Source organism: Monodelphis domestica, chromosome 8 (assembly GCF_027887165.1).
Source record: "Monodelphis domestica isolate mMonDom1 chromosome 8, mMonDom1.pri, whole genome shotgun sequence".
NCBI lineage: Eukaryota > Metazoa > Chordata > Mammalia > Didelphimorphia > Didelphidae > Monodelphis > Monodelphis domestica.
The window spans coordinates 70,710,528-70,733,709 of NC_077234.1; the positions used below are offsets into that span (position 1 = coordinate 70,710,528).

Sequence of the window (23,182 nt, forward strand, 5' to 3'; positions counted from 1 at the left end):
GGCCCCACCTGCTCCCTGGGGCCCTGGGTTTGGCTATGCCAAGCCGTGCCCAGGGATTACCAACGACCCGCCTTCACGAGGCCATTCCTCACATGGGTGCCTCCTGCTTGCTCTCTTAGGCTATTGGCTACTCCCCTCACCCCTTCCTGCTAATTTCTGCCTTGGGATATGGAGAAGGAAACTGAGGCCTGGGGTAGAGTTCCTGGGTCTGAAATGGGTATATGAACCCAAGCATCAAGGTTCCCAGACTGGAACCCTAAAAATAACGATGCCAAGGTTAAAGAGAGAGGGCTAGAAAGGGAGTACCTGATCCCTCTATAGAATCTCTATGGCCCAATTGTCTCTGTGTCTTCTTTTTAATAAACCTCTTCATTCCCCTCAACAGAATCAGTGTTTTGTGGGGAAGTTTTTGAGGGAAAGAGAAGGGATTGCTGAGTGATTGCTGCACCTCCCCATATGGGGGGGGGGCCTTCCTCCCCCTTTCAGAGCCCTTTATCAGCTCTGCTGTTTAGGAAGAAGGGATGGAGACAGGCAGAGGGTGAGAATCTAGTCAGTGGATCCCTAGGTGACAAGGCTGACAGTGGCGGGGCACAGCTGGCTGGCCTGGGATGAGCTGGGAAAAGGAGCTGAAAAAGTATAGGGTGGAAGACACTTGAGATGGTGTGGCCCAGCCTCTTCATTTTACAGACCAGGGAGTCAGTGAGTCCAAAGAAAGAAATGAGCAGCCCAAGGATGCACAGAGAATCGTGGCCACTGATCCAAGTCCAAGTCCAGCCCCCTTTCCATCCCGCCCCGGTGTCCGTCAGATTGCAGATGCCCGCGAAGGTCACTTGCAGACGCTGACCCACTCGGTGATCCGGCACTCTTCGCACACCACGAAGCAGCACCAGTGGAAGCGACAGCGGCAGCGCTCACTGCGCGTTTGGCGCAGGATGTTGTGTCCTCTTCCGCAGCACAGGCTCCCGCAGCTGTCCGGCCCCGTGCTGCTCTTGTTGCACAGCCGCCCGGCGGTGCCCGCCGAGTCCAGCCGGGGCTCCCGCTCACAGAAATCTGGGGACTTTTCAAAGTAGACCAGGTCTGTGGGACTGGCGCGCCGGCGGGCCGGGGGCGAGCCTGGGGAAGGCAGGGGGCTCCCAGACGCACCCAGCTCCAGTTGGCCACCATTGCGGTTGTGGGGCCGGATCAATGTGGCCCGCTGAAAGCGGGCTCGGAGAAGGGAGCCCACAGCCCGGAACTCGGGGGTCACCTGCCAGCAGGTCTTCAGCTGACAGCTGCCCGATGTGCCGTGGCATTTACACTTCCGGCGCATATTCTCCATCACTGCCTAAGGGAGGAGGACAAGGAGGCAGGCAAGGATGAAGTATGTACTGGACTCCCTCGGCCTCCCGACAGCCCTCTTAAGCCCGTCCCCCCAAATCCTTTGCATCAGCCAGACCCATCTCTGCTCACTCCCCCAGCCCCCGGGCTACAGGGGATACTCTTCAAGTCGTGTATAATTGGTAGGAGCGCCATGGGCTCCCAGGGCGGGCTGGGCTGAGGCCATGCAGGAACAAGCTTTGATGCCTCTCATATCATCACAAACAGAAAGAGGAGGTTCTGCCCACCATGGGACTGGGGCTCATGCTTCAGGTCCCCTTCTCTTCAAAGCACACACACACACACACACACACACACACACACACACACACACAAGTTCTACACTCTGCTGATCCCTTATTCTGTTCCCACAAGACCAGACCCCAGGGGAATCCCAGGCTTCCTATCCCTTCCAGTCTCCCCTACCTATAACAGTATGAGGAGCCCTGGCTCTCCTCCCCTTCCCACCACTGCTCCCCCCTCCACAGCAGCTGCAAGGGACCGTTGGGGCTGGGGGGGTCTCTCCCCCACATTTCAGCCTGCTCTTACTTCCTGAGGGGGGATCCCCAATCCCCAGGGAAATCCCCAAGCCTTCTTCCCTAGGTGGGGGGCAGGAGCTAGAGGGGCTGGGGGGGGGGTGGGCCCCACCATGTCCCAGCCCGTAGATCTGATGGCCTGGCCTAGCTCCAGGATGTGAATGAAGGCTGTGGTGAGACACAGAAAGTCCCCTTCCTTCCTTGAGGCCTTCAAGCCCATTTTGGGGATACCATGAAGATATTTCCTCCCATTAGAATGGGATGGCAACTTTGACTCTACCAAATCTCCAGTGGCTCCTACCACACTCTCGGCCTCAGTTTCCCCCCTCTGTAAAATGGTGTTTGAGCGTGAAGCATCACCAGAAAAAAAAATTTTTTTTCTTCAGACTCAAAAGCAAAGTACAAGGCAGAAAAATGAACCTAAGCAGCCTAGTTCGTCAGTCCACTACCCAGTTCCTTCCAGTACTAATTCATCTCAGGGGCAAGGCACACAGCAATGTGATAGAACAGAAAGGAATGCCAGCTGTGGAATCAGAGAACTCAGGCAGCAGCTCAGGTACTTACCACCTGTAAAATTCTGAGTCACTCAATAACTCAGTTTGTTTCTTCATTTGTAAGATGAAGGTTTTAGATAGGGTGACCCCAAAGGTCTATTCTACTTCCAAATTCAGAGAACCTGGCAGTCAGCCTCATGTTAGACCACTTAAAAGCATCATAACCTTCCTTCCACCCCATTCCAGAATATTATCCCTGGTCAGAAGAGCAGGGACCCATGGCAAGGGTATGAGGACAAAGTCCACTCCCAAACCTTCCCATATCCAATGTGAACCTCAGATCTCCAGGGCCAGGAGGCTCTAATCCTAGTAGCCCTCTTGGAAGTTTTTGTAGCTGAGTAAAGCAGCACTGGGGCTCTAGGGCTGGGCTATGCCCTAGAGTTCTCTGTTTTGAGGCCATGTTAGAGCCAGCTTTGATGCCTCCCAAGTCCAACAATTCCAAAACTGCTTCCCACCAGCAGCAGCCATTAATTAACCAGTTTAACAAGAAGTTGAAGCCATTGGTTTGGGGGATGGGAGGGCAAAGATGTTAAAGTGAGGAGGAAGAGATGCCTGGGTGGAGTAGGCTCAGGAGGAGTTTGAAACTTTGGGTGCACCCCCTCCCTCCTACTGTGCCTCAGTTAACTCTCTCTGGTCTCTGGAAGGGAAAAGGGAAGACATTAGCCTTCCAGTAATGGGAAGGAAATGGAGGTGACACTAAGCAGGAATAGGGGAAGAGAGCCAGATGAGAGGAAATCAGGAAAACGAAGAGGTCAGGGATCACCACAATGGTGAAAAGAAGGGGAGAAAAAAGATGGGGGAGAGGAGAGGCTGGGTTGGAAAACGAACTTGGGCTTCCCCAAAAGCCAGTAGGGCCTGGTGACCTGCACTATACCTTGTTGTAGTGGAAAGGAGACTGGATCAGGAACTAGAGCCAGAAAGTCTCTGAGTGGTTAGAGAACTCAGAGACCATATGATCCAATCCATACCTGAACAAGACACCAATGTACCAATGCATGGTCACTTGACCTTTGCCAGGGAAGGCTGACCAACTCTTTCCCAAAGAAGCCTATTCCATTCTTCAGTAACTTCAATTGTTGGGAAGTTATTCCTGGCACCAGGGCTAAATCTGCTTTTGTCACTTCTGCCTGCTGCTCCTAATTCTGTTGGTACTTTGGCACTAAGAAGAACAAGGATAATCCAGGTGCCACGTTGTAACCCTTTGGGTGTCTGCAGCCAGATATCACTTCCCAAACCCTTTCTCTCCAGGATAATTATCCCCAGTCCATTAAACTGCTCTTTATGTGGCATGAAATCTAGGCTCTTCATCAACCTCTTTTCCCTCTTCTGCACATACTTTGACTTCTCAAAATCCATCTTAATATGTGGTGACCAAAATGAAACACAGCACTCCAAGTGCTGGACCAGGGTAGAATCCAGCAGGACAAAGACCTGGGTTAGAATTCCAGTTTTACTATTTGGTGGATATGTACCTTGCTTCTCTGAGACTTCATAAAATGAAGAATTCCCATGATCCTTAAAGGACTTCTGGACCTTGATTACTCTGCCTACTGACCTGCCATTGGGGAAAGTCACTAAACTTAGTAGCCGAATCCTCTCAAAGGGAAAAGAGGTGAAAATCATATTGTGGGGGCAGCTTAGGTGGCTTAGTGGATAGAGAGCTTGGCCCAGATGTGGGAAGTCCTGGGTTCAAATCTGGCCTCAGATACTTCCTGGCTCTGTGACTCTGTGCAAGTCACTTAACCCTCACTGCCTGCTCCTTACCACTTTTCTGCCTTGGAGCCAATACACACTATTGATTCTAAGACAGAAGGTAAGGGTTTTTTTTAAGCATATTGTATGAGTTGAGGGTTTGGATGGGGAGAGAACTCAGTTTGTCTAATCCAAGTTTCTCATCTGATAGACATGAAAATGGAAGAGAGGAACAATGATTTGGACAATATCACCTATTGACAAAAAACAGATTAGAAACTAAATTTTCTGACTTCTGGGCCAGTGTTAGAAGCTCTTCCACCAAACCAGCCAGGGAACATGCCAGGGGGGAACAGAGAGGAAGGGAACAGCAGAAGAGAAAAGAGGAAGAAAAGGAGAGTTAGTGGGAGCAGAATGGTTCTCCTCTCCTGGAGTCCCCGAGGATAGGAGGTCTGGAGGAGTGAGACAAGGCTGCAAGGATCCTAGTTAGGGAGATGAGCTCCAGGATTTTAGAACTGGGCTTCTCACCTGCCTCCCAACACGGTTATTATGGAGCCGCATTCTCGCATGAATATCCCTGTGTGGCTCCCTGGAGTCCAAGAAGTCCCTGGAAAACCTCTCTCCAAAGCCGACATCTGGGCTGCAGCCCCCCCACTCCCAGGCATCCTGGAGTCCAGGGGCAGCAGGGGGCAAGGCTGGATGCTCTGGGACCCCATGGCTCATGCCCTTGCCCCTCTGTAAAGCATCCAGCTGGAGTCGGTGCAGCTTCTGCCTGAAAGCCTCTTCATCCCCCCGGCGAGCCTCATCACAGCCACAGGCCCTTAGCTTTCCCAGGGCACAGGCATTGGACACGGCATGGACCACACCAGCTGCTGCAATGGCGTAAGCAAAGGCACTCTCTCGGAAGCCTGTATTCAGATGGGAAGAAGGGAAAGCACTATGATTACTGCCCAGGCAGAAGCCTTGGCAAAATTAGGAAAGAAGTTTGTCTTCATCGTTGCAAAAAAAAAAATGCTTCTCAGGAGCAGCGGGGTTGCTCAGTGGGTTGAGAGACAGGCCTAGAGAAAAATCAGTCCTAGGTTCAAATCTGACCTTAGATATTTCCCAGCTATATGACCCTGGGTAAGTCACTTAACCCCCATTGCCTAGGCCTTACACAGTATTGATTCCAAGATGGAAGGTGAGGGTTATTAACAACAACAAGCAAAATGTTGCTCCTCAACCTTAGAGAGGTTCCCTTGAATCTAAAGGTTCTTCATCTTTTTTTGTGTGGCTTGAATCCTTTTGGCAGTCTGGTGAAGCCTATGGACCCCTTATTAGAATAATGAATGAAACAAAATATATAATATTACAAAGGAAGCCATTATATTGAAATGTAATTATAAAAATATTTTAAAGATAAAATTATGGACCCTCTCTCCTTGAGATCTATTTACAAACTCCATCCCAAGCTAAGAAGCCCTTCTTTATATTCTAATCAACCGTAGCCTTCAGGTGGCAGCCCCTCTGATTTAACTACCATGCATCCCTTCCTGGTTCCCTCTAGGGCAGGGGCATTTCATATGTGGTCCACAGACTCCCATGGGGAGGTCAGGTGATGCAGGAATTGGTATGGAAAAAATTACATCCTTTTTTCTCTAACCACTAGCTGAAATTTAGCATTTCCTTTGATCATGAATTTAGATAGCAAACATTATTCTGCAAAGGGTTCCATGCCTCCATTTCTCAGAAGGCCAAAAGGGTGAGGGTGAGAGACAGAGACACAGAGAGAGAAAGGTTAAAAACCTCTGTTCTGAAGTATCCCTATTTCCTTGAGTCCTGCTAGTCCAGACAAACAAACAAATAAATGAATGAATAAATAAAAAGACCTTCCACCTTTAACATAGCTAAGAAGGAACAGAGTTAAAAGGATATTAAGTTAATAAAGGCAGCTAAGTGACACAACAGAGAAGGTGCCAAGCCTAGAGTCAAGAAAACTCATCTTCCTGAGTTTTCAGGATACTTACCAACTGTGTGACCCTGAGTAAGTCACTTAATTCTGTTTGCCTCAGTTTCTTTATCTGTAAAATGAGTTGGAGAAGGAAATGGCAAACCACTCCAGAATCTTAGCTGTGTGACCCTGGGCAAGTCACTTAACCCTGTTTGCCCCAGTTTCCTCATCTGTAAAATGAGTTGGAGAAGGAAATGGCAAACCACTCCAGAATCTTAGCTGTGTGATCCTGGGCAAGTCACTTAACCCTGTTTGCCTCAGTTTCCTCATCTGTAAAATGAGTTGGAGAAGGAAATGGCAAACCACTACAGGATCTTAGCTGGGTGACCCTGGGCAAGACACTTAACCCTGTTTGCCTCAGTTTCCTCATCTGTAAAATGAGCTGGAGAAGGAAATGGCAAACAATTCTAGTAGCTTTGCCAAGAAAACTCCAAATGCCAAAAGAGTTGGACAGGACAAAACCAAAAATTGTTAGGAGGGAAAATAATAACTACAAAAGAAAATACAAGGCCTAAATCATCACCATTTGCAAATGCACAAAGTTGTTTGACTTCACAAAATCAAAAGCAATAAGGCGCAATGGAATGATGGTTGGCTCTAAAGTTAGAATCTAGGTTCTAAGAACCCTCTGTCACCTTCTGCCTGAGTAACCCCTATACAAGTTACCTGATCACTCCAGCCATCAGTTTCCTCATCAATAAAATAAAGGAGGAGGACTAGAAAACTCGAATTCCCTACCAGCTCTAAATCTGGGATCCATGATTGAGAAGTCAAGAGTTCATGTTAAGAGCCTTTTCCCTACCGGCAAAAGTGTAGCCATAGAAGCCTCTAGGCAGAATGACCAGGGAGCTGGAAACTGACCAAAGGAAAAGGCTTGGTGGATGAGGAAGTGGGAAAAACCCTGAAGAGCAATCAGGTAGCCCACAGAAACCACAGGATGGGCAGAGCCTGATTGGTCCAGGTGTACCAGGAAAAGGGCATGCACCAAGGACGTCATAAAGAGCATGGCCCCACAGACAGGATCAAAGAGAGTTCAACACAAGAACTCTCTCTGTCTTTGGGAACTTGGCCAGCGGAACTGGACCATTTCTGGTTTTGAGGCATTTTCCCCCACTTCAATACCTAGTAAAGGGTGGTGTGTTTTGTTTTGTTTTAATTCTACCAAATCTCAGTGGGATTCAAGAAAGGCAGGGTTATTTTTATTTTTGCTTTTGTTCATTGACTCAAGGTAGAGATCTGGGAGGAATCTAGGTAGCCAGAGGGTCAAGAGAAGTTCTAGAGGCATTGGAATGATATGGGGCTGTCCCCATAAAATGTAGGGTAGGCTTCTTAGAGTAAGGAAACTATCACCAAGAAAAAATAAGAGGAGTAGGCTGTATACTAAATGCCTTATTTAGTTCTTCTTCTTTTTTTTTTAGTAAAAAGTTCTCATTTCTGCACATTTTAAATACCGTATGATGAGTCTAGCCAGGCTTTGTCCCATATGTCCTACCATACCCATTAATAAGGTTTTATTCAGACACCTGATGTCTTCTCTTTAACAAAGTGTGAAATGCCCATCACAAGGTGAACTCCTTTATGAAGTACCCATTCCTCATCTTGTCTTGAGTTGAACAAATAATATCCTATTGGGGATGATTAGTGGATTCACAGTCAATTCCTATATCTAGACTTGACCTTTAAGAAGGCACAGCAATGGGGCAGCTGGGTGACTCAGTGGATTGAGAGTCAGGACTAGAGACATGAGGTCCTGGTTCAAATCTGGCCACAGACACTTCCTAATTGTGTGACCCTGGACAAGTCACTTAACCCCCATTGTCTAGCCTTTATCACTCTTCTGCCTTGAAACCAATACACATTATTGATTCTAAGAAGGGAGGTAAGGGCTTAAAAAAAAAAGAGGGGGCAGCTGGGTAGCTCAGTGGATTGAAAGCCAGACCTAGAGATGGGAGGTCCTAGGTTCAAATCTGGCCTCAGACACTTCCAAGCTGTGTGACCCTGGGCAAGTCACTTGACCCCCATTGCCTAGCCCTTACCACTCTTCTGCCTTGGAGCCAATACTCAGTATTGACTCCAAGATGGAAGGTAAGGGTTTAAAAAAGAAAGAAAGAAAGAGCAATAGGTATGCCCCAAAGAGCAAAAAATGAGGGAAAGAATCCGTGCATACGAAAATATTTACATTTGCTCTTTCTGTGGTAATAAAGAATTGGAAACTCTGGGGGTGCCCATCAACTCTATATTGGAATGGCTGAACAAGCTATTATATGGGAATGTGATGAAATACTATTGTGTTTAAGAAATGATGAATGAGGCTTTTTCAGAGAGACCTGGCAAAACTTGTATGAAGTGCACAGACTGAAGTGAGCAGAACTAAGAGAAGAATTTATATAATAACAAAACAATGCAGACAAACAACTTCCAAAGACTTAAGAACTCAGATCATCACAATGACCAACCAAGACTTCTACTACCCACTTCCTGACAGAGAAGTGATGGAATCAAACTGCAGAATGGGACATATATTTTTGGACACTGCCAATGCAAGAATTTGTTTTGCTTATTTGTCAAAAGGTTTTCTTTTTTTTTTTTCAAATGTGGGGAGGGAGAGGAACAAGAGAAAATACATTTTTAAAGACTCTTACTTTCTGTTTTTTAGCAACAACAAAACACACAGGAGGGCAAGGACTAGGAAACTGGGGTTAAGTGACTTGCCCAGGGTCACACAGGTAGGAAATGTCTGACATCAAATTTGAACCCAGATCCTCCAAACTCCAGGTCTGGTGCTCTATCTGTCCAGCCTAGTAGTCACAAGATTTTTTTTTTCAGGAAAAAAAAATTAATAATTTTTAAAAATAAGTCAAGGAAACAGAGTGGAAGAAGCTGGGCAGACATCGGTTGATTCCCAAAGGAAAAGTATGAGTAAATAGAGTTCTCCAGAAAATTATGTATTCCAAGGTACCATATACAATGGAGTTCTTGGACCAGAGTGCCTAGACCAAGTGGGAGCTAGAACTTAAGATCAACAAGGAATAGGTCTGTGATGTGAAGAAACAAACCCAGCCCTTGCTCTTCAATGTGAGTTATGAAGACTATGCAGTTCAACTCTCTAGTGACCCCAGATTCTTTCCTTTTGTGGAGGAGCTCCAAGAGAAGGGTGGAGCGGCTGTGTAGGTCCCCAAGAGAGGTAAGGCTTATCAGAGGGGGAAGCTTGTTGGATAGTGGCACAATCTGCTTTGGGAGGGGAGGGCTGCACCCTAGAAGAGTACCACAAGTCTAGAAGACTATAGAGCCCTTTGGGGACTGTGGGCATCACTTGAGAGGGCACAAAAGTTATCCTGACTCTTTATAGACTTGGATGTAAGGGAGGGGGTTTTCCTATGGATTTGTATGTGTGTGAGTCAATTAAAATGAAATAAAGTAGATGTTATATCCAACGTTTCTTTTCACCCCAGTGTTGGCAGGAGAGTTAAGGGGTCTTTATCTTGTGTCATCAATGATCCCTAGGAGAAACCCTGGATGGGGCAAAGGCCAAAGAGAAAACTGCGAGGCTGAATCACCAAGATCGAACTACATAAATCCAGAACTACAAAAATACTTTGCGTCAACAAACATTAAACATGGCACATCCCTGGCAGTCATGGGGGGAATTATAGATATGACCACTGGCCTGGGAGCACAGTTAACTATAAAACATAATATTACATGATAGATACATTAGCAAGGCACCAAAGGGCTATTTTTGCCCTCATTTCTCAACTTTTCAACACCTAGATATCTAATACACAAACTAGGTGTTTTCTGTGACAGGCAGCAGACATCTGAAAAGCCTTGAGGTTTTTCAAGGTTAAGAAAGGACTCACCCTTTCTAGAATAATTAACTTAAAGGGGAGGGGGGCAGAAGGGTGGCTCAGTGGACTGAGAGCAGACCTAGAGACAAGAGGTCCTAGGTCCTGGAATTAGACACTTCTTAACCGTGTGACCCTGGGCAAGTCACTTAACCCCCATTGCCTAGCCCTTACCACTCTTCTGCCTTAGAACCAATACATAGTGTTGATTCCAAGACAGAAGATATGGGTTAAAAAAAAAAGCACTTAAGCAATCCCTTCTGGAGTACTATAGGTGTGACATATGTGTACATCATCAAGACTCAATAGATTACTTTTTGGTTTGGGGAAACTTGGTTGTCCTTTTTAAATTCTTCATTACAATGGATGATTAGGTGGCATGGTGGATAGAGCTCTGGACCTGGAGTCAAAAAGAACCAAATTCAAGTCCAGTCTCAGATATTTACAGCTATGGGACCATGGGCAAGTCACTTCACCTTTGTCTGCCTCAGCTTCTTTATCTCTAAAATGGGGATTATAATAACAGATACTCTCAAGTTTGTTGTGATGATAAAATTAAATAATATTTATGCACCTTAAAATACTATGTATGAATGCTAGTTATGGCAACAATTTAAAAAGAAAAAATAAATGAGTAAAACAAAGAGAAGGCAGCATTTAATCTAAAGAACAAATCACTAACACTGGAATTTTGGTCTTCTGTAGAGGAGGGATTTTTGAGCAGAGAGACTTCTTGGTTTCCCTTGGGTTTCCTACAGCACTCCTCACAACGTCTTTATTTTGTGGCTCCCTCCTGTCAATTCTTCACCCACAAAACATGTCCCTGATAGTCAGATTTAACAAGCAAAGAGAAGGACTACAGAGTTCCTTTACCCCTTATTCCCACAGAGAGAAAAACATTGCCCTCATTCCCTATAACCACCCAAGATCCCTATCTACAGTCAGGCTGGCAAAAAGAACAAGTCACATCATAAAGAAGCTGGTTGTAGATCCCCAGTGTGGTCCCCACCAAGTGATCCTACTTCTAATTGCTTATATCCTCCCTTTTCAAACTGCCTTACATCTTATTTGCTTGCATTTTTCCCCTCCATCTACATATATGTTACATATTGCATCCCTTGATAGAATATGAAGTCTTTGAGAGCAGAGATTGGTATTTGTTTATTTGGGGGGTTCTGTCTTTATACCCCAAGAGTCTGAGACATAGTCATGGACTCAGAGGCAAAAACCTCTTGAAATCGGACATGAATTCAACCTCGGTTTCCCTAATTCTGGGCAGGAGGCAAAGGGAGATGGTTTCTAGTTCATAAACCTCAGCCCTCAGGTGAAGCTGAAAGGCTAGAAGAGAGAAGTGGAATGGAAAGGGGACCAAACTCTAAATCCAAGGTCGACTTCTTCCTTAATTTTGTAACTGAGAAATTATTTTGAGCTCAGAGTAGGCTCTGAGATTTCAACAACTGACCAGTATTTCCAGAATTGCAGGGATCAAATTCGATAGGAAACAGAGAAACAGTGTGGAGAGGGTCAAATGTTTGAGGGGGAGGTGATGGAGAATGGGTCAGCTGAAGTAGCCCCAATTCTGGGGAAAAGTGGTAGGATGCTAGCAAAGGGAGGGATACTGGCACACAAAACTCCACAGAAACATAATAAATCAATCCGTCCATCCAGCCATTCATTCATCAAGCATTGATGAATTGCTCAGTAGCTCTGGCTACCCCACCTAGCACTGAAATGAGTCTTTCCCATCTTCTCATATCTCTGAGAACATCATGGAAATAAGAAAGTGATTCCCAGAGAGGGACCAAAGTTAGCCAGAGGTCAGAATGGCACAGACCTGATGGCTCCCACACCTCCACATTGCTCATAATCTTGTCTCTCTTGTTATTTTCAAGAGCAACTTTCTAGCCCTGCCCCAGGTTCAAATCTCCCAGATCTTCACAGGAGCCTGGGAAAGATCAGCAGAGAGGAACTACTGAGACCTAGAATTATAGACTTTCCCATGATGACAGGATGGGTCACCCCACCCCTCCCTCTACCTCCAGACAGGATGGCCCCCATTGTTCAGATAGGACACCCCTCGAGGCATCCCTGTGAAGATTTTATGTTGCCTTTTTATTACCCATAAGACCCCGATATTTTCTGAGGATGTTCCTCCTCTCTGACTTCATTCCTTTTTCTTCCAGCAGCTTCTGTCTTCTCTGAACATTAAATCCTGAACAGTAACAAAGACTTGAAACCTTTATTCAGTTATTCTTCAATCTTTTTTTTTCTTCCAGGCCAAAAAAGAAATCCCAGCTCTTTTTTTCTTTTCTCACGAGAAGACAAGGGACAGCCAACAGGGAGGGGAAGTAAGGGAAAGGTCTATGTCAGAGAGCTTCCTTGAAAAGGCTACTCAGGAAACTAGCCCTAGGGTGCTGGGGCTGGAGGAGTCTAACTCCCAGACGAGCTAGTATTTTTCCCATGCTTTCATCTGTCACTCTCAAAGAACCTTCCCCTGGATGCTGGCGGGCATCGTGAGCCTGCTTGACAGGCAGAGAATCACAGAACATAAACTTTGAGAGCTGGATAGAACCTTAGAGTTAATCTAATCCAGCCCCCCTCATTTTACAGATGAGAGAAACAAGATCAGAAAGATAAAGTGCTGAGGGAGAGAACTCAGGTGTCCCCAGGATGTGGGAACACCCAGAGTTTATTGATTATATTCTTTCTGCAATATTTCTCCACTTCGATGAAACAGCTGAAGCTCAGGGTTTTCAGATAGCCTGGGTTCAGTCCTAGGGATATTTCACACAATTGCTGCTGAGTATGGAACCCAGGCAGCTGGGAATCCCAGCTTGTGTCTCTGGATGTCACGGATGTGCTTCATAGGACTGAGGACAGAAGACAGTAAGTAGCTGTAGCTGAAGGGGGCTTGGAAGTATGAAATGAAGGAGATCACTTTCAACCCCGTTTTTATATACTCCTTTGGGTGGGATCTGATGGAACTTGAATAATATGAGAGGCAGCAGAATAAAGCAGTGAGGGGGAAATTTCACCCCTAAGACCTTGGCTACATGACCCTCTCCCACTCCATGAGGGAGAATGGGGCAGAATTATGGTGACTATCACAAAGAAGCAGACACTGAGAGGCATAAACAGAGATAAAAGAGACAGGGTGAGGAAAACGAGGGAGCGGGAGTGAGAAATTCCCCAAGTCCACAGAGAGGCCCCAAACTGCAGGGAGAAGCTTCCTCTCCAAGATCCTTCCTCCCTAACCCGTCCCTTCTGGCCTCTGGGATTTAACCCCATCCTGAGGGCTATGGCTTGGGCTTCTCCCTTTCCTGGAGGGCATGGCCCCACTTATTCAGGTGTCAGGGAGTGTGAGGGACCCATTGTCTCCATATGGGTGTGTGAGGTCTCCCTCCTGGTCTTCCACCGGAGAGTCTGATGTTACAGCCTGGCTAGTCTGCCCCAGCTCCGGTCCCTGGGCCCCAGTCCTGGGCCCGGACTGTCTGGGGCAGATACAGGCAGAGGGCCAGCAGGCCAGCTGGTGGGGGAGAGGGGTGGGGCAGGGTGGCCAGCTGGGCTGCCGGGAGGGAGGGGGGGGGAGCTCGTTAAGACGCACAATTAGCTGTCCTGCCTTTGATCTGGGACAGGGACTGCCAGGATCTAAGTAAAGTCAGCTGCAGCTTCTAGCCCCAGCCAATAGCCAGGAGGAAGGGGGGCAGACAGGGAAGTAAGGAGAGATGAGGGGACGGGGAATGACCAGCTGGGGAGAGGGGGTCAGGGAGGGGAGAGCCTGCCTTCACCTTACTGCCTCAGCCCCAGGATGGAAGGAGCCGGGGGTGTCTGCTCCCATTCCTGGACAGAAGCTTGGTGTCCTTCCCCTGTATGTCTGTGTGTCCAACACATGGGGATACTTAGGCATAAAACAGCTGATGTAGCTGTGGAGGGATGCACAAATTCGTGCATGTATGAATGTGTGTGACCACATCTCTGATTCTTCTCTTGCATATCTGGAATTAGCTAATAATAGCTAGCATTTATGTAGCACCTACTATGTGTCAGGAACTGAGCATGTGGCTAGGCACACAGAAATGTTCTTTTTTTCTGTTGGGGGAATGGAAGGGAATAAGCATAATAAACATTTATAGAGCACCTACTATGTGTCAGGAACTGAACATGTAGCTAAGCACACAGAAATGTTCTCTTTTTCTGTTGGGGGAATGGAAGGGAATAAGAATAATAAACATTTATAGAGCACCTACTAGGTGCCAGGCACCTTGCTAAGCAGATATTATCTGATCCTTGAAACAACCCTTCAGATTAAGTGCTATTATTTTATAGGTGAGAAAACTGAGGCAGAGGTTAGGTAGCTTGCCCATGGTCATATAGCTAGTATGTGTCTAAGACCAAATTTGAATTCAGGTCTTCCCTAACCTAGGGAGAGTGTTCTTTGCACTATGATGCCACCACCCCAACCCCCCACCCCCACAGCCTCTGTTATCCTAAGGAATGAGCATTAAATATGGAGGCAGAAGACCCAAGTTCAAATTCTACCTCTGTCACTTAATATTTGACTTATTCCTCTAAATTCCCCAGGCTTAAGTTTTCTTGTCTATAAAATGAAAAGCCTGACTTAGATGGCCTTGGAAATCCCTTCCAGCCTGAGGTCTGTGATCTGCAAAATGAAGAGATTGGACTAGATGGTCTTTCAGTCCTTTATAGCTTTTCATCTATGATTCTCTTTCTCGTTTTTTAAATTTTCTTTTACTTTTTTTCAATTGTACATAAAAAATTCTTACAATTGTCTTCTCTCATCTGTTGAAATATTCATATTCTCTCCCTCTCTCCCTGACCTGTGATTCTCTGTGACCATCCCAATACCAAGGTACCTTTACTTTGAGCCTCAAGAAATCCTTCCTGTACCTCAATTTCCCTTCCCCAGAAGGTTCACCAGCTTTTATAGAGGACAGAGGGGTTCAACAGAGTTCTTAGGATAGCTGCTGAGAGAAAAAGAGCCAAAGCTGTTAGGAAGAGTGCCAAAGAAAGCCCCCCACATAGACTGGATATGATGCTGCCTTGTGCTGAAAATGTAATAGTAAAGGGGTCCCTGTAATAATTATGGGAAACTTTAACACATATGTAATTGGGGGATTGCTCGAGGGAAGTATTTACAGCCAGGCAAAGGCTTTTAAAAGGAGAATGATAATGCCCCCCCCCATCCCACTTATATCTAAGGCTTGAAACTTTTAGACCTGGTTTTTCCCACAACAACCCACTTTCAGCAGGGAGCACAAGCAGGTGGCTCTGTGATTTCATTGATGTAGTGAACTCCAAATGCAAGGCTGCAATTCCCAGTCTTAGAGAGTTTCCTGGGGGCACAGATGTTAAATAACTCATACTACCAAGATGTATTGCAGGTACCACTTGAACCTTTGTCTCCCTCTGAGGCAGAGGCTCTATCAAAATTCTAGCAAATAGAACAGGTGGCAAAATTTTCATTTTACAGATGAGAAAAATGGGGCTCAGTTTCTTTAAATGATTTGCAAAATGAAGTCAAAGCTCTATTTGAATTCCAATTGTAGTGCTTGCTCTTTCTGCTATCACACAAGCCCTCCTGAATGATTATAGTTCTGGCCTATGCCCTTCCATTTTGGGGTCTGTTTCCTCATAATCTTTCCTCCCTTGATTCTCAGATCTTATTATCTTCCCTTCACACCTGCTCCTTCCAGTGGATTCTGGGTACAGACTATCTCTGACTGATGCTTCTTTCCTCATAGCTTCCCCTCATTCCTCACTCCCTCCTAGCACAAACTCCAGCTACAGTTGGCCTACAGGAATAAAGCAGGTGATTAAGCAGGAAAAAAAAGAGCCTGATCTTCAAGTTAGATAGTCACCTCTTGTCCCATATCATGTTCTGCCCAGCAGCTAGCACAAGTTAGCATGCATTCCAAAGAACAAATACAGAAGTGAATTTTAGTGATGACCTTGGACAAGTCATTTACCTCTATGTTCTCAAGGGTAAAATTAAGAGTTTGAACTAGGTATCTAAGGTCTCATTGTAGTCAAACTCCTACAAGGCTTTTGAGACCTCCTTTTCTTTGCTTCTTTTCTAGTAATTGATCTCTCCCTATCCTCAAGCTTCTCTCTGGCTACTCCAGACCCTCATTTCAGTACCCTGTGGTATACAGACTGCCCTCCTCCAAGCTCTGTGCACCGAAATTATACTTCTCCTATTCTCCCCTATCATCCAAATTGGCTTTCCCTGTCAAATGAATTTCAGGTGTTACAGTAATTCTTATTGAGGTGAAGGTGGTTGATAGGCCTTAAATTTTACATGGGGAAAAAGGGGGCCCAGAGTTGCTCATTTCATCCCTTCAGAGGTGAAGAGCTCAGGAAATAGTCAAAGTCACAAAAAGAAAAAGGAAGATATTCAAACAAGAGAAATAGACAGGAAGTAGGACCTTGAGGGAGTCATTTCTCTGAGCTTCAAATTTGAGCTTCCCAGACCCACTGGCCATTGGCAGCTTCCCCATAGGAAATGATTTGTTCAGAAGTAGTAGAGACGGCCCCCTTGTTAAGCTTCTGGTGATAAATCACCAGATGTCTACCAAAGAAAGCCTCAGTTAGGCTTGGTCAGGAGTGACTTTCAGGGAACCTGAACCAGGGAAGGGAAGAGGAGGAAGAACAAAGGAGCAAAGACCTCTTAGCCTTCTTCCAACCCCAAGAATCTCCTCTCCCAAAATTCTTCCTGGGCACCCTAAGTCCAAGGTGGAGTCAAAAGGGGCCTCAAATTGAGGGCCGAAGGCTCAAGATTTGAGGTAGGTCTTGAGGACTGAGGGCACCCGAGGGAGCCGCTTCCTGCCCGCTTCTCAGCTGGTTGTCCAACCCCTTCCCCGATCCTGGGTGCGGCCCCCCGTTCTGGCCAGCCCCAGCACGTTTCACACACCCCCTTAACCTTCCCCACCACCACCACCCCAGCTTGCCTCCTGCTCATTAAACTGCAGGTGAACCCAGCAGCATCTGGCACCCCGCCAGCCCCCGCCCGACTCCGCAGCTCCGGACTCGCCCCCACGCTTCAAAGCCACCGCTTCCCCCAGACCCCTGCGCCCCCGCCCCCAAGAGGCCATATGGGCTGGGTCTAAGTGAAGCAGGATGCCTGGGTTCATCTCTCTCTCTCTCTGGGCCTGCCTCTCTCCTCTTCCTCCTCCTCCCCTCCCTCAGCAGATTTCGAAGGGACTAAAGACAATCACCATTCCGCTTCCTCTCAGTCCCCCACACGTCCTGGGCCCCGCCTCTTCGGCAAACCCAGCACTAAGGGACGGGCAGAAGAGCAGGGGAATGGGGAAAGGTGGAGCTAGTGAGCCTAAAGCAGCCCGGGAGGTGGCTTGGGAGAAATCATGTCTCCATCCGGGCTCTCCCAGGCCATCAGTATAATATGAAGGGGGCTGTCAAAGGAGACAGAGCAAAGATTCCCCAGGGCTCCGGGGGAGTGGGGGGGGGGGGGGAAGAAGGGGGAAACAGGGAAGAGAGGGGGAAGCTCCTGACAAAGGAAGAAGAGGGTGAGACAGACAGACAGGCAGGCAGGCAGACACAGAGAGACAGAGAGATCCAAGAAAGGCCGAAGGGATAGAAGAGAGATAGAGAAACAGAGACAGACGAAAAACTAGCAACGAAGCCCAACGAGGGGAAGGGGAGGGGGGACAAAGACTGACATTGATCGAGAGAGAAATTGACCTAGAAAATCTGGAGTGGGAAGAGAGGCCTGGCTGTGAGTAGCTACAAAGACAGGAAAGTCTGAAGAACCTGTCACTTCGTGTTGGGGAGCAGAGGCCGAGAAGGGTGGGGAAGCCGGAGGGGGTCAGGAAGGTGGGGCCTGAGGGGCCTGGCCGTAAGAAGGGCCGTGCGGGGTGTGAAGGCCCAGAATAGTGAGAAGCGGTAAGTGGGGTGAGGGGTCAAGTCCTCCTCACTAGCCCAGTGGGGTTCCTGGCTACGCTTGTGCGGGTTAAGTTCGGGTGGAGGGAGGGAATGGGGGGGGGGGGAGCCTTTGAAAGCAGCTCGTCTGGAGCGAGGGAGCCGTCTGGATCGGCCCCGGGGGGATTAGATCGCGGCTACATGCCGCCACACGCGTGTCGGGCTGGGCTCAGCCGGGCAGAAACACAGCCCCGGGCGGGCGGGGGAGGGAGGCGGGGCAGGAGGAGGGAGGCGGGCGGGGCCCGGGGCTGGGCTTGGGGGAGGCTAGGGCTGCTCCCCATCCTAGGGGTCGAAAAATGAGTACGAGAATGGCAAGAGGGAACTGGCTCATTAGACCGACCGTCCACGCACAGGAACTATCGAGACCGGGAAAGTCTAAAGCTTGGCCTCCCTTCCACGGTCCAGTCTAGTCTACACCATACCTCCACGGGGTAGTTTTTCCACTCTAACTTTAGGGAGCATTCATCCTCTGTTGATCCAAGGTAGTTAGTTTGGCAAAAGACCTGACCTGTCCTAATCCACCAGGTTCTGACATACAATCCGCCCTTTGGCTGAGAAGAGGGCCAGTTTAACTAGCCAGCCCAATAAAACAGGAACTTGAAAGAAATCCATCGGGTGTGAGAAGCAAGTGTGAAAAGAAAATCATTAAAGCCCCTCCCAGGGAGGTCAGTGGACTTGGAAGCAGAAATCTGGGTGGGAATCCTGGCCAAACTTCCTAGTCCCAATCTCTCTGGTCCTTTCCACTTCTAAATTCTGTTACTGACTTCTGGTCCCCACAAAGCATTGAAGTTCTATCCACTGTCAGAGGGGTCCTGCTCTTCAGGAGAGGGATGTTGTCCAGCCCAGAGAAGTCTCTGGCATTGATGGAAATCCCCAGAAGAGTAGTAATCAGAGTAGTCATCTCTCCCAACCCCTCCGAATCCAGAGAATTTCTCAAAGTAGGTGTCTTGGAGCAAAGCTTTATTTGTACACTAGGGTGGGAGAAGTGCTAAATGGATGGGCCTTGTGGCCAGAATATAGAGACTCAAGCCTTCCCCCCATTTCTTATCCAACTCCAAGTCATGAATAGGAAGTTATCACCACATTTCAGCCTTCTATAGCTCAAGCCAAAGTTTCCACCTGCCTCCTTTTACATTCTATGTCCCCTCCCCTTGCAAAAAGACCTTCTCTTTCCCTTATTAGTCCTAAATGGTAAATGTGATCCACATAGGCCTAAGATCTGCTGGCTGAGGCAATAGCAACCAAATTTCCAGTACCCTACCTTCTTTGCACACATTTTAAACAACCCAAGTTGGCTTCATTCCCTCCAGGATCAGGATGCCTCAGTTCCTAAACCCTGGACACTCTAGACATATTTTCTCCCTTCCATGTAACTCAGATTGTTCCTTCATGACATGGTTAAAAGACCACCTTTTACCCCCTGCCCCCAAGGACAGAACTACCTGGGAGAAGAGAAAGATTTGAGTTGAGAAAGACGGGAGGGAAACAGGAACAGGTTTTGAAAAACAGAGAATGGAGAGAATGTGAGAGCCCAGGGGCTAGAAGACCTGAACCAGTGGAAATCAGGATTAGGGAAGGGCTAAAGAGTAGATGGCCTGTGGAGTATTTTTGAAAGGGTGTGAAAGCTACAAAGGCTGTGGGGTGGTGCTGGGGGAGAGAAGGAAAGATAGATCAGTTTACCTCTGCTGAAGATGGGACTTTCATAAGGGATTTTGTTTCGGGTCTCCAGGCTGGAGCAATTCCAGCGCTGGTCCCGAAACTGATGCTGGCACTCATGTATAGCAATCTGAATGCCCTGGATGGCAGAGGCTGCCACATCCGGATGGCGCACACACACTTCCATTTGGCGTCGGCTCAGTCCTGGCAATGTCAGGCATACTGTGTTGGCATTCAGTATAGGCTCTTGTGGCAGTTTAAGGCCCAGAATGTCATTTGGTTCTGACCTGCAGATAGGAGAGAAGGGAGAAAGTAGAGATCATTAATTAAGGTCTAGTACTTGAGCTGAAGAACTGGGAATGCAATGACATGAATCATTTCCTGAACTTATCTCACACATATTAATATATACATACACACATGCACATACCATCTATTCCTTCTCTTTCTCCTCAGTTCTTTCCATTCTTTTCCCCATTTTTATTTCCAAAATGACAAGAACTTTCCACCTCAACCTCACATAGAACTTTGGTTCTCACATCTCAAATATATGTTACAGTTATTTGTATTGGGGTCATCCCTCGGGACTAAGGGAAGGTTGGGAGCATGTCTTATTCTAAATTGGGTTTTCTTCCAGGAAATCCCAATGCTAACTAAAATGGTGCTTTTCACACAGTGTCTAATAAATGATGCTTTCAAGAATGAATCAAGCTTCATCAAAATCCCAAATGTAGCCCCCCATTCTGCTTTAGAGCTCCCTCCCTGATTTTTTCCTTCTTATAACCACTTTCTCTAATGCAGAAGACACACAAACCCAGCCTTCCACACATACACAGAAACTCATACTGATTCACACAATTTAACCTGTCACATCTGTAAATAGAATACAATTCCCTGACACACCTCTAAAAATACCTGAAGTTTTACATGGGGGGCAGTGGAGGGGTAGGGGGTAATGCATTTCTTAATGTCAGTACCCTGCCCAGACTTTGAATCCATCATTTAAAATCAGTTTTTCACACACGCATTTAGAGATAGAAACAGTGAAACTCTCCAAGTAATGAATAATATAGTACTTACACATTTTCAGAAACTTTCACAGACATCTATTTTCAGAAACCCAGGGAGCCAAGCCACACTCAAAAGGGAAGAGCTCCCTTCTGTGCCCCCTTGTTAACCCCACCTAGGGCCACCCCCTTTCCACCCACCCCTATCTACTAATCCCACCCATGGGGGAGATCTCTGCAATCGGCAGGGTGGAATTATAGGGGTGTCTTCTCCGAGAGTCCCCCTAATAGGAAGACATTAACTAGGCATGAGTAGGAGACTGAATTTGGCAATTGCTCTCTCACTGCTTTTGTCATTGTCCCACTGAATTGGTCCTCTCTCAATGTTACCCTACTCCCCAGGATGACATCCCCTCCAGTCCTGTAACTCGACCCCCCAAGTCTAAGTATAAGGTGACTGTCCCCTGGCCTTGGCACATAGCTCACTTCCTAGCAATGCCAGTCTCCTAGCCCAGCCTTGAGGGTCTCCGAAGCTTTCTCGCAATCCCTGGTGCCCCAGAAGGCGGGGCATGAGAGGGAGGCAGGAAGAGAGGGAGAGAGGGGGCGGGGGTCTCACCTGGGCACAGCAGCGGCCAGCAGGAGTAGGAGCAGCAGGAGCGCGCAGAGAGCCGGCCGAGGCCGGGCCCGGGGCCGGGGCCGGGGCCGGAGCCGGGGGCGAGATCGGGTGCTGCCCATGACTGGGCCGGAGTGAAGGGCTTAGAGCCCGGCAGGGCTAGCGCGCTGCTCCGCGGGCGGGGGACGGCAGCGCATGGTCCGCCGGGGCAGGGGCGGCGGACCCGGTGAGCGGAGCGAGCGCCTGGGCGGCGGGTGGTTGCTGGGACCCTCTGGAGGCTCCGACTTGGGCTCGAACTCTGGCTCCAGCTCGGGTCAGGGCTCCAGGGGCAGACGCCGCCCGCCTCCCCGCTCCATGGGGCAGCGCCCCGGGGCACCGCCCTCCGGGGGGGCGGGCGCGCGGGGCACCTCCTGGCAAGGGTGGACGAGGGGATTTCCCCCTTACCCCCTCCCCTCCCAGCGGCTCCTGGCGAAGCCTGAGGGGGGGGGGGCGCGAGTCACAGCTTAGGGTGGCAGAATGAAAGGGCTGGGAGCCGGCAAAGAGCTGGAGGCTGGAAGCCCTAAACTGGACTTGCTAATGGTTCTGAACTCTCAGCTCCCAGGGGCGTAGCTGCCTGTCCCTCCGTCCCTCTGTCTCGAAGTCCAATGTATAAGTGACTGTCCTGGCCCAGAAGAACTCAACAGCCTCAGCCTTCTCCTCCCCCCAACCCCCCCCCATTCCCCCACACAGCTCCCCCCACTCCGTCCACCCCTCCTTCCCCCCTCCCTCCTCAGCATTTAGTGCTCCGGCGCTACCTCCTGGTGACGTCACGGACCGGGATTGGGGGAGGGGGGCGGGGACGGGAGGGGGGCGTGTGTGTGTCCGAAGGCCACAGAGTCGGTTTAAGGCTTTGGTGGAAGGGTGGACTGAGTGCACGTGCAGAGACGCGGCGGGGGTTGGCGTTTGGGCGTTTGTTTGTGGGCCGAAGGGCCTGTGTTTGCATTTCTGACTGTCAGTGTGTGCGTTAGTTGTGTGGAGTGCTGTGTTTTGGGGTGGGAGTGTGCTGTCAGTATGGGTCGTGGATGTGCTCACGTGTGCCGAGATCAGCCTCCCCCAGCCACCTGCAGCCCGAGCAGGAGGTCCGAAGAGAACAGAACAGAAGTTGCTCAGAGGCCAATCCCCAGGCCAGCCACGGTCTTATTCGAGAAATTGGGGGGGGGGGGGGGCGGGACGGGGCAAAGCTTGGAAGCCCGAAGGGGGAAAACGTTGAGCGACCTCATTTTCAGCTGGGACCCCTCTTCGGTCGAGGAGGCAGGCTGACAATGCTTGGTGTCCGGGGGAATCTCTGGAACAGAGCACCGTGAGCCGAAAGGGAACGGTGGACTCTTTCTTCCTTTCCATGGAGGTCCTCCACGTACAGTATTCTGGATTACGTGAGTGTCCCTCGGAGTTTAGGGAGCTAAGAAAGGAAGCAATTCCCTAGGATCTCAGGGCAAGGGGGCCAAGAGCCAGCCCGGGCTCCTATTTGCAGCTTTGTCCTTCATTTACTGTGGGGACTAGGATGTCCGAGTGCTCTTTAAATAAGGATGAGCCACCATACCCATTCCCTGTCCCTTCCTGACCCCTCCCAACATCTCCATCCCCTTCTTCGGAGAAGCCCCTCTTCGCTGAGGGAAGGGACTGCTTGAGTCTCTGGGCTCCGAGACAAAAGGGGCCCATTCCTGGAATCTCCCTCCCTAGGGAACTGGTTGGGGGAAGAGGGGAGGGACAAACAGGGAGGGACCTTCCTGAGTATCCAGATCATCAGGTGGTAAGGGCAACATGAGCAGGGAAGTTTCCTCCAGCCTCCCCTTCTCTCCACCCCCCCCCCCAATCAGGCCCTCCAGCCACAGCAGCTGTCAGGAATTAAGGGCTTGAGGCTGCTGGAAGGGGTAGGGGCAGAGGGGGAGAGTGGTGGGGGGCAGTGGTTAGGGAGAAGTCTGGCTGGACAGCAGGAAA

The 23,182-nt window shown here is 48.7% G+C and overlaps 1 protein-coding gene across 1 annotated transcript; it reads right to left on the reverse strand.

Annotated features, from left to right (window-relative positions):
• Window positions 1-321: 321 nt before the first annotated feature.
• WNT10A (Wnt family member 10A) lies at window positions 322-21,912 on the reverse strand. Its single transcript, XM_001364515.4, has 4 exons — window positions 21,209-21,912; window positions 19,610-19,872; window positions 4,667-5,046; window positions 322-1,324 (listed from the first exon to the last, which is right to left on the reverse strand). The coding sequence occupies exons 1-4, from the start codon at window positions 21,325-21,327 to the stop codon at window positions 827-829; spliced, it is 1,260 nt and encodes a 419-aa protein (XP_001364552.1). The 5' UTR covers window positions 21,328-21,912; the 3' UTR covers window positions 322-826.
• Window positions 21,913-23,182: the final 1,270 nt, after the last annotated feature.

Excerpts from the sequence above, each read along its gene's own strand:
- WNT10A (XM_001364515.4), bottom strand. The coding sequence starts at position 21,327 with ATGGGCAGCACCCGATCTCGCCCCCGGCTCCGGCCCCGGCCCCGGCCC. Across the intron at positions 5,047-19,609 it reads AAGTCCCATCTTCAGCAGAG|GCTTCCGAGAGAGTGCCTTT; the intron begins GTAAACTGATCT and ends ATCTGAATACAG. Across the intron at positions 1,325-4,666 it reads ATAACCGTGTTGGGAGGCAG|GCAGTGATGGAGAATATGCG; the intron begins GTGAGAAGCCCA and ends CTCCTCCCTTAG.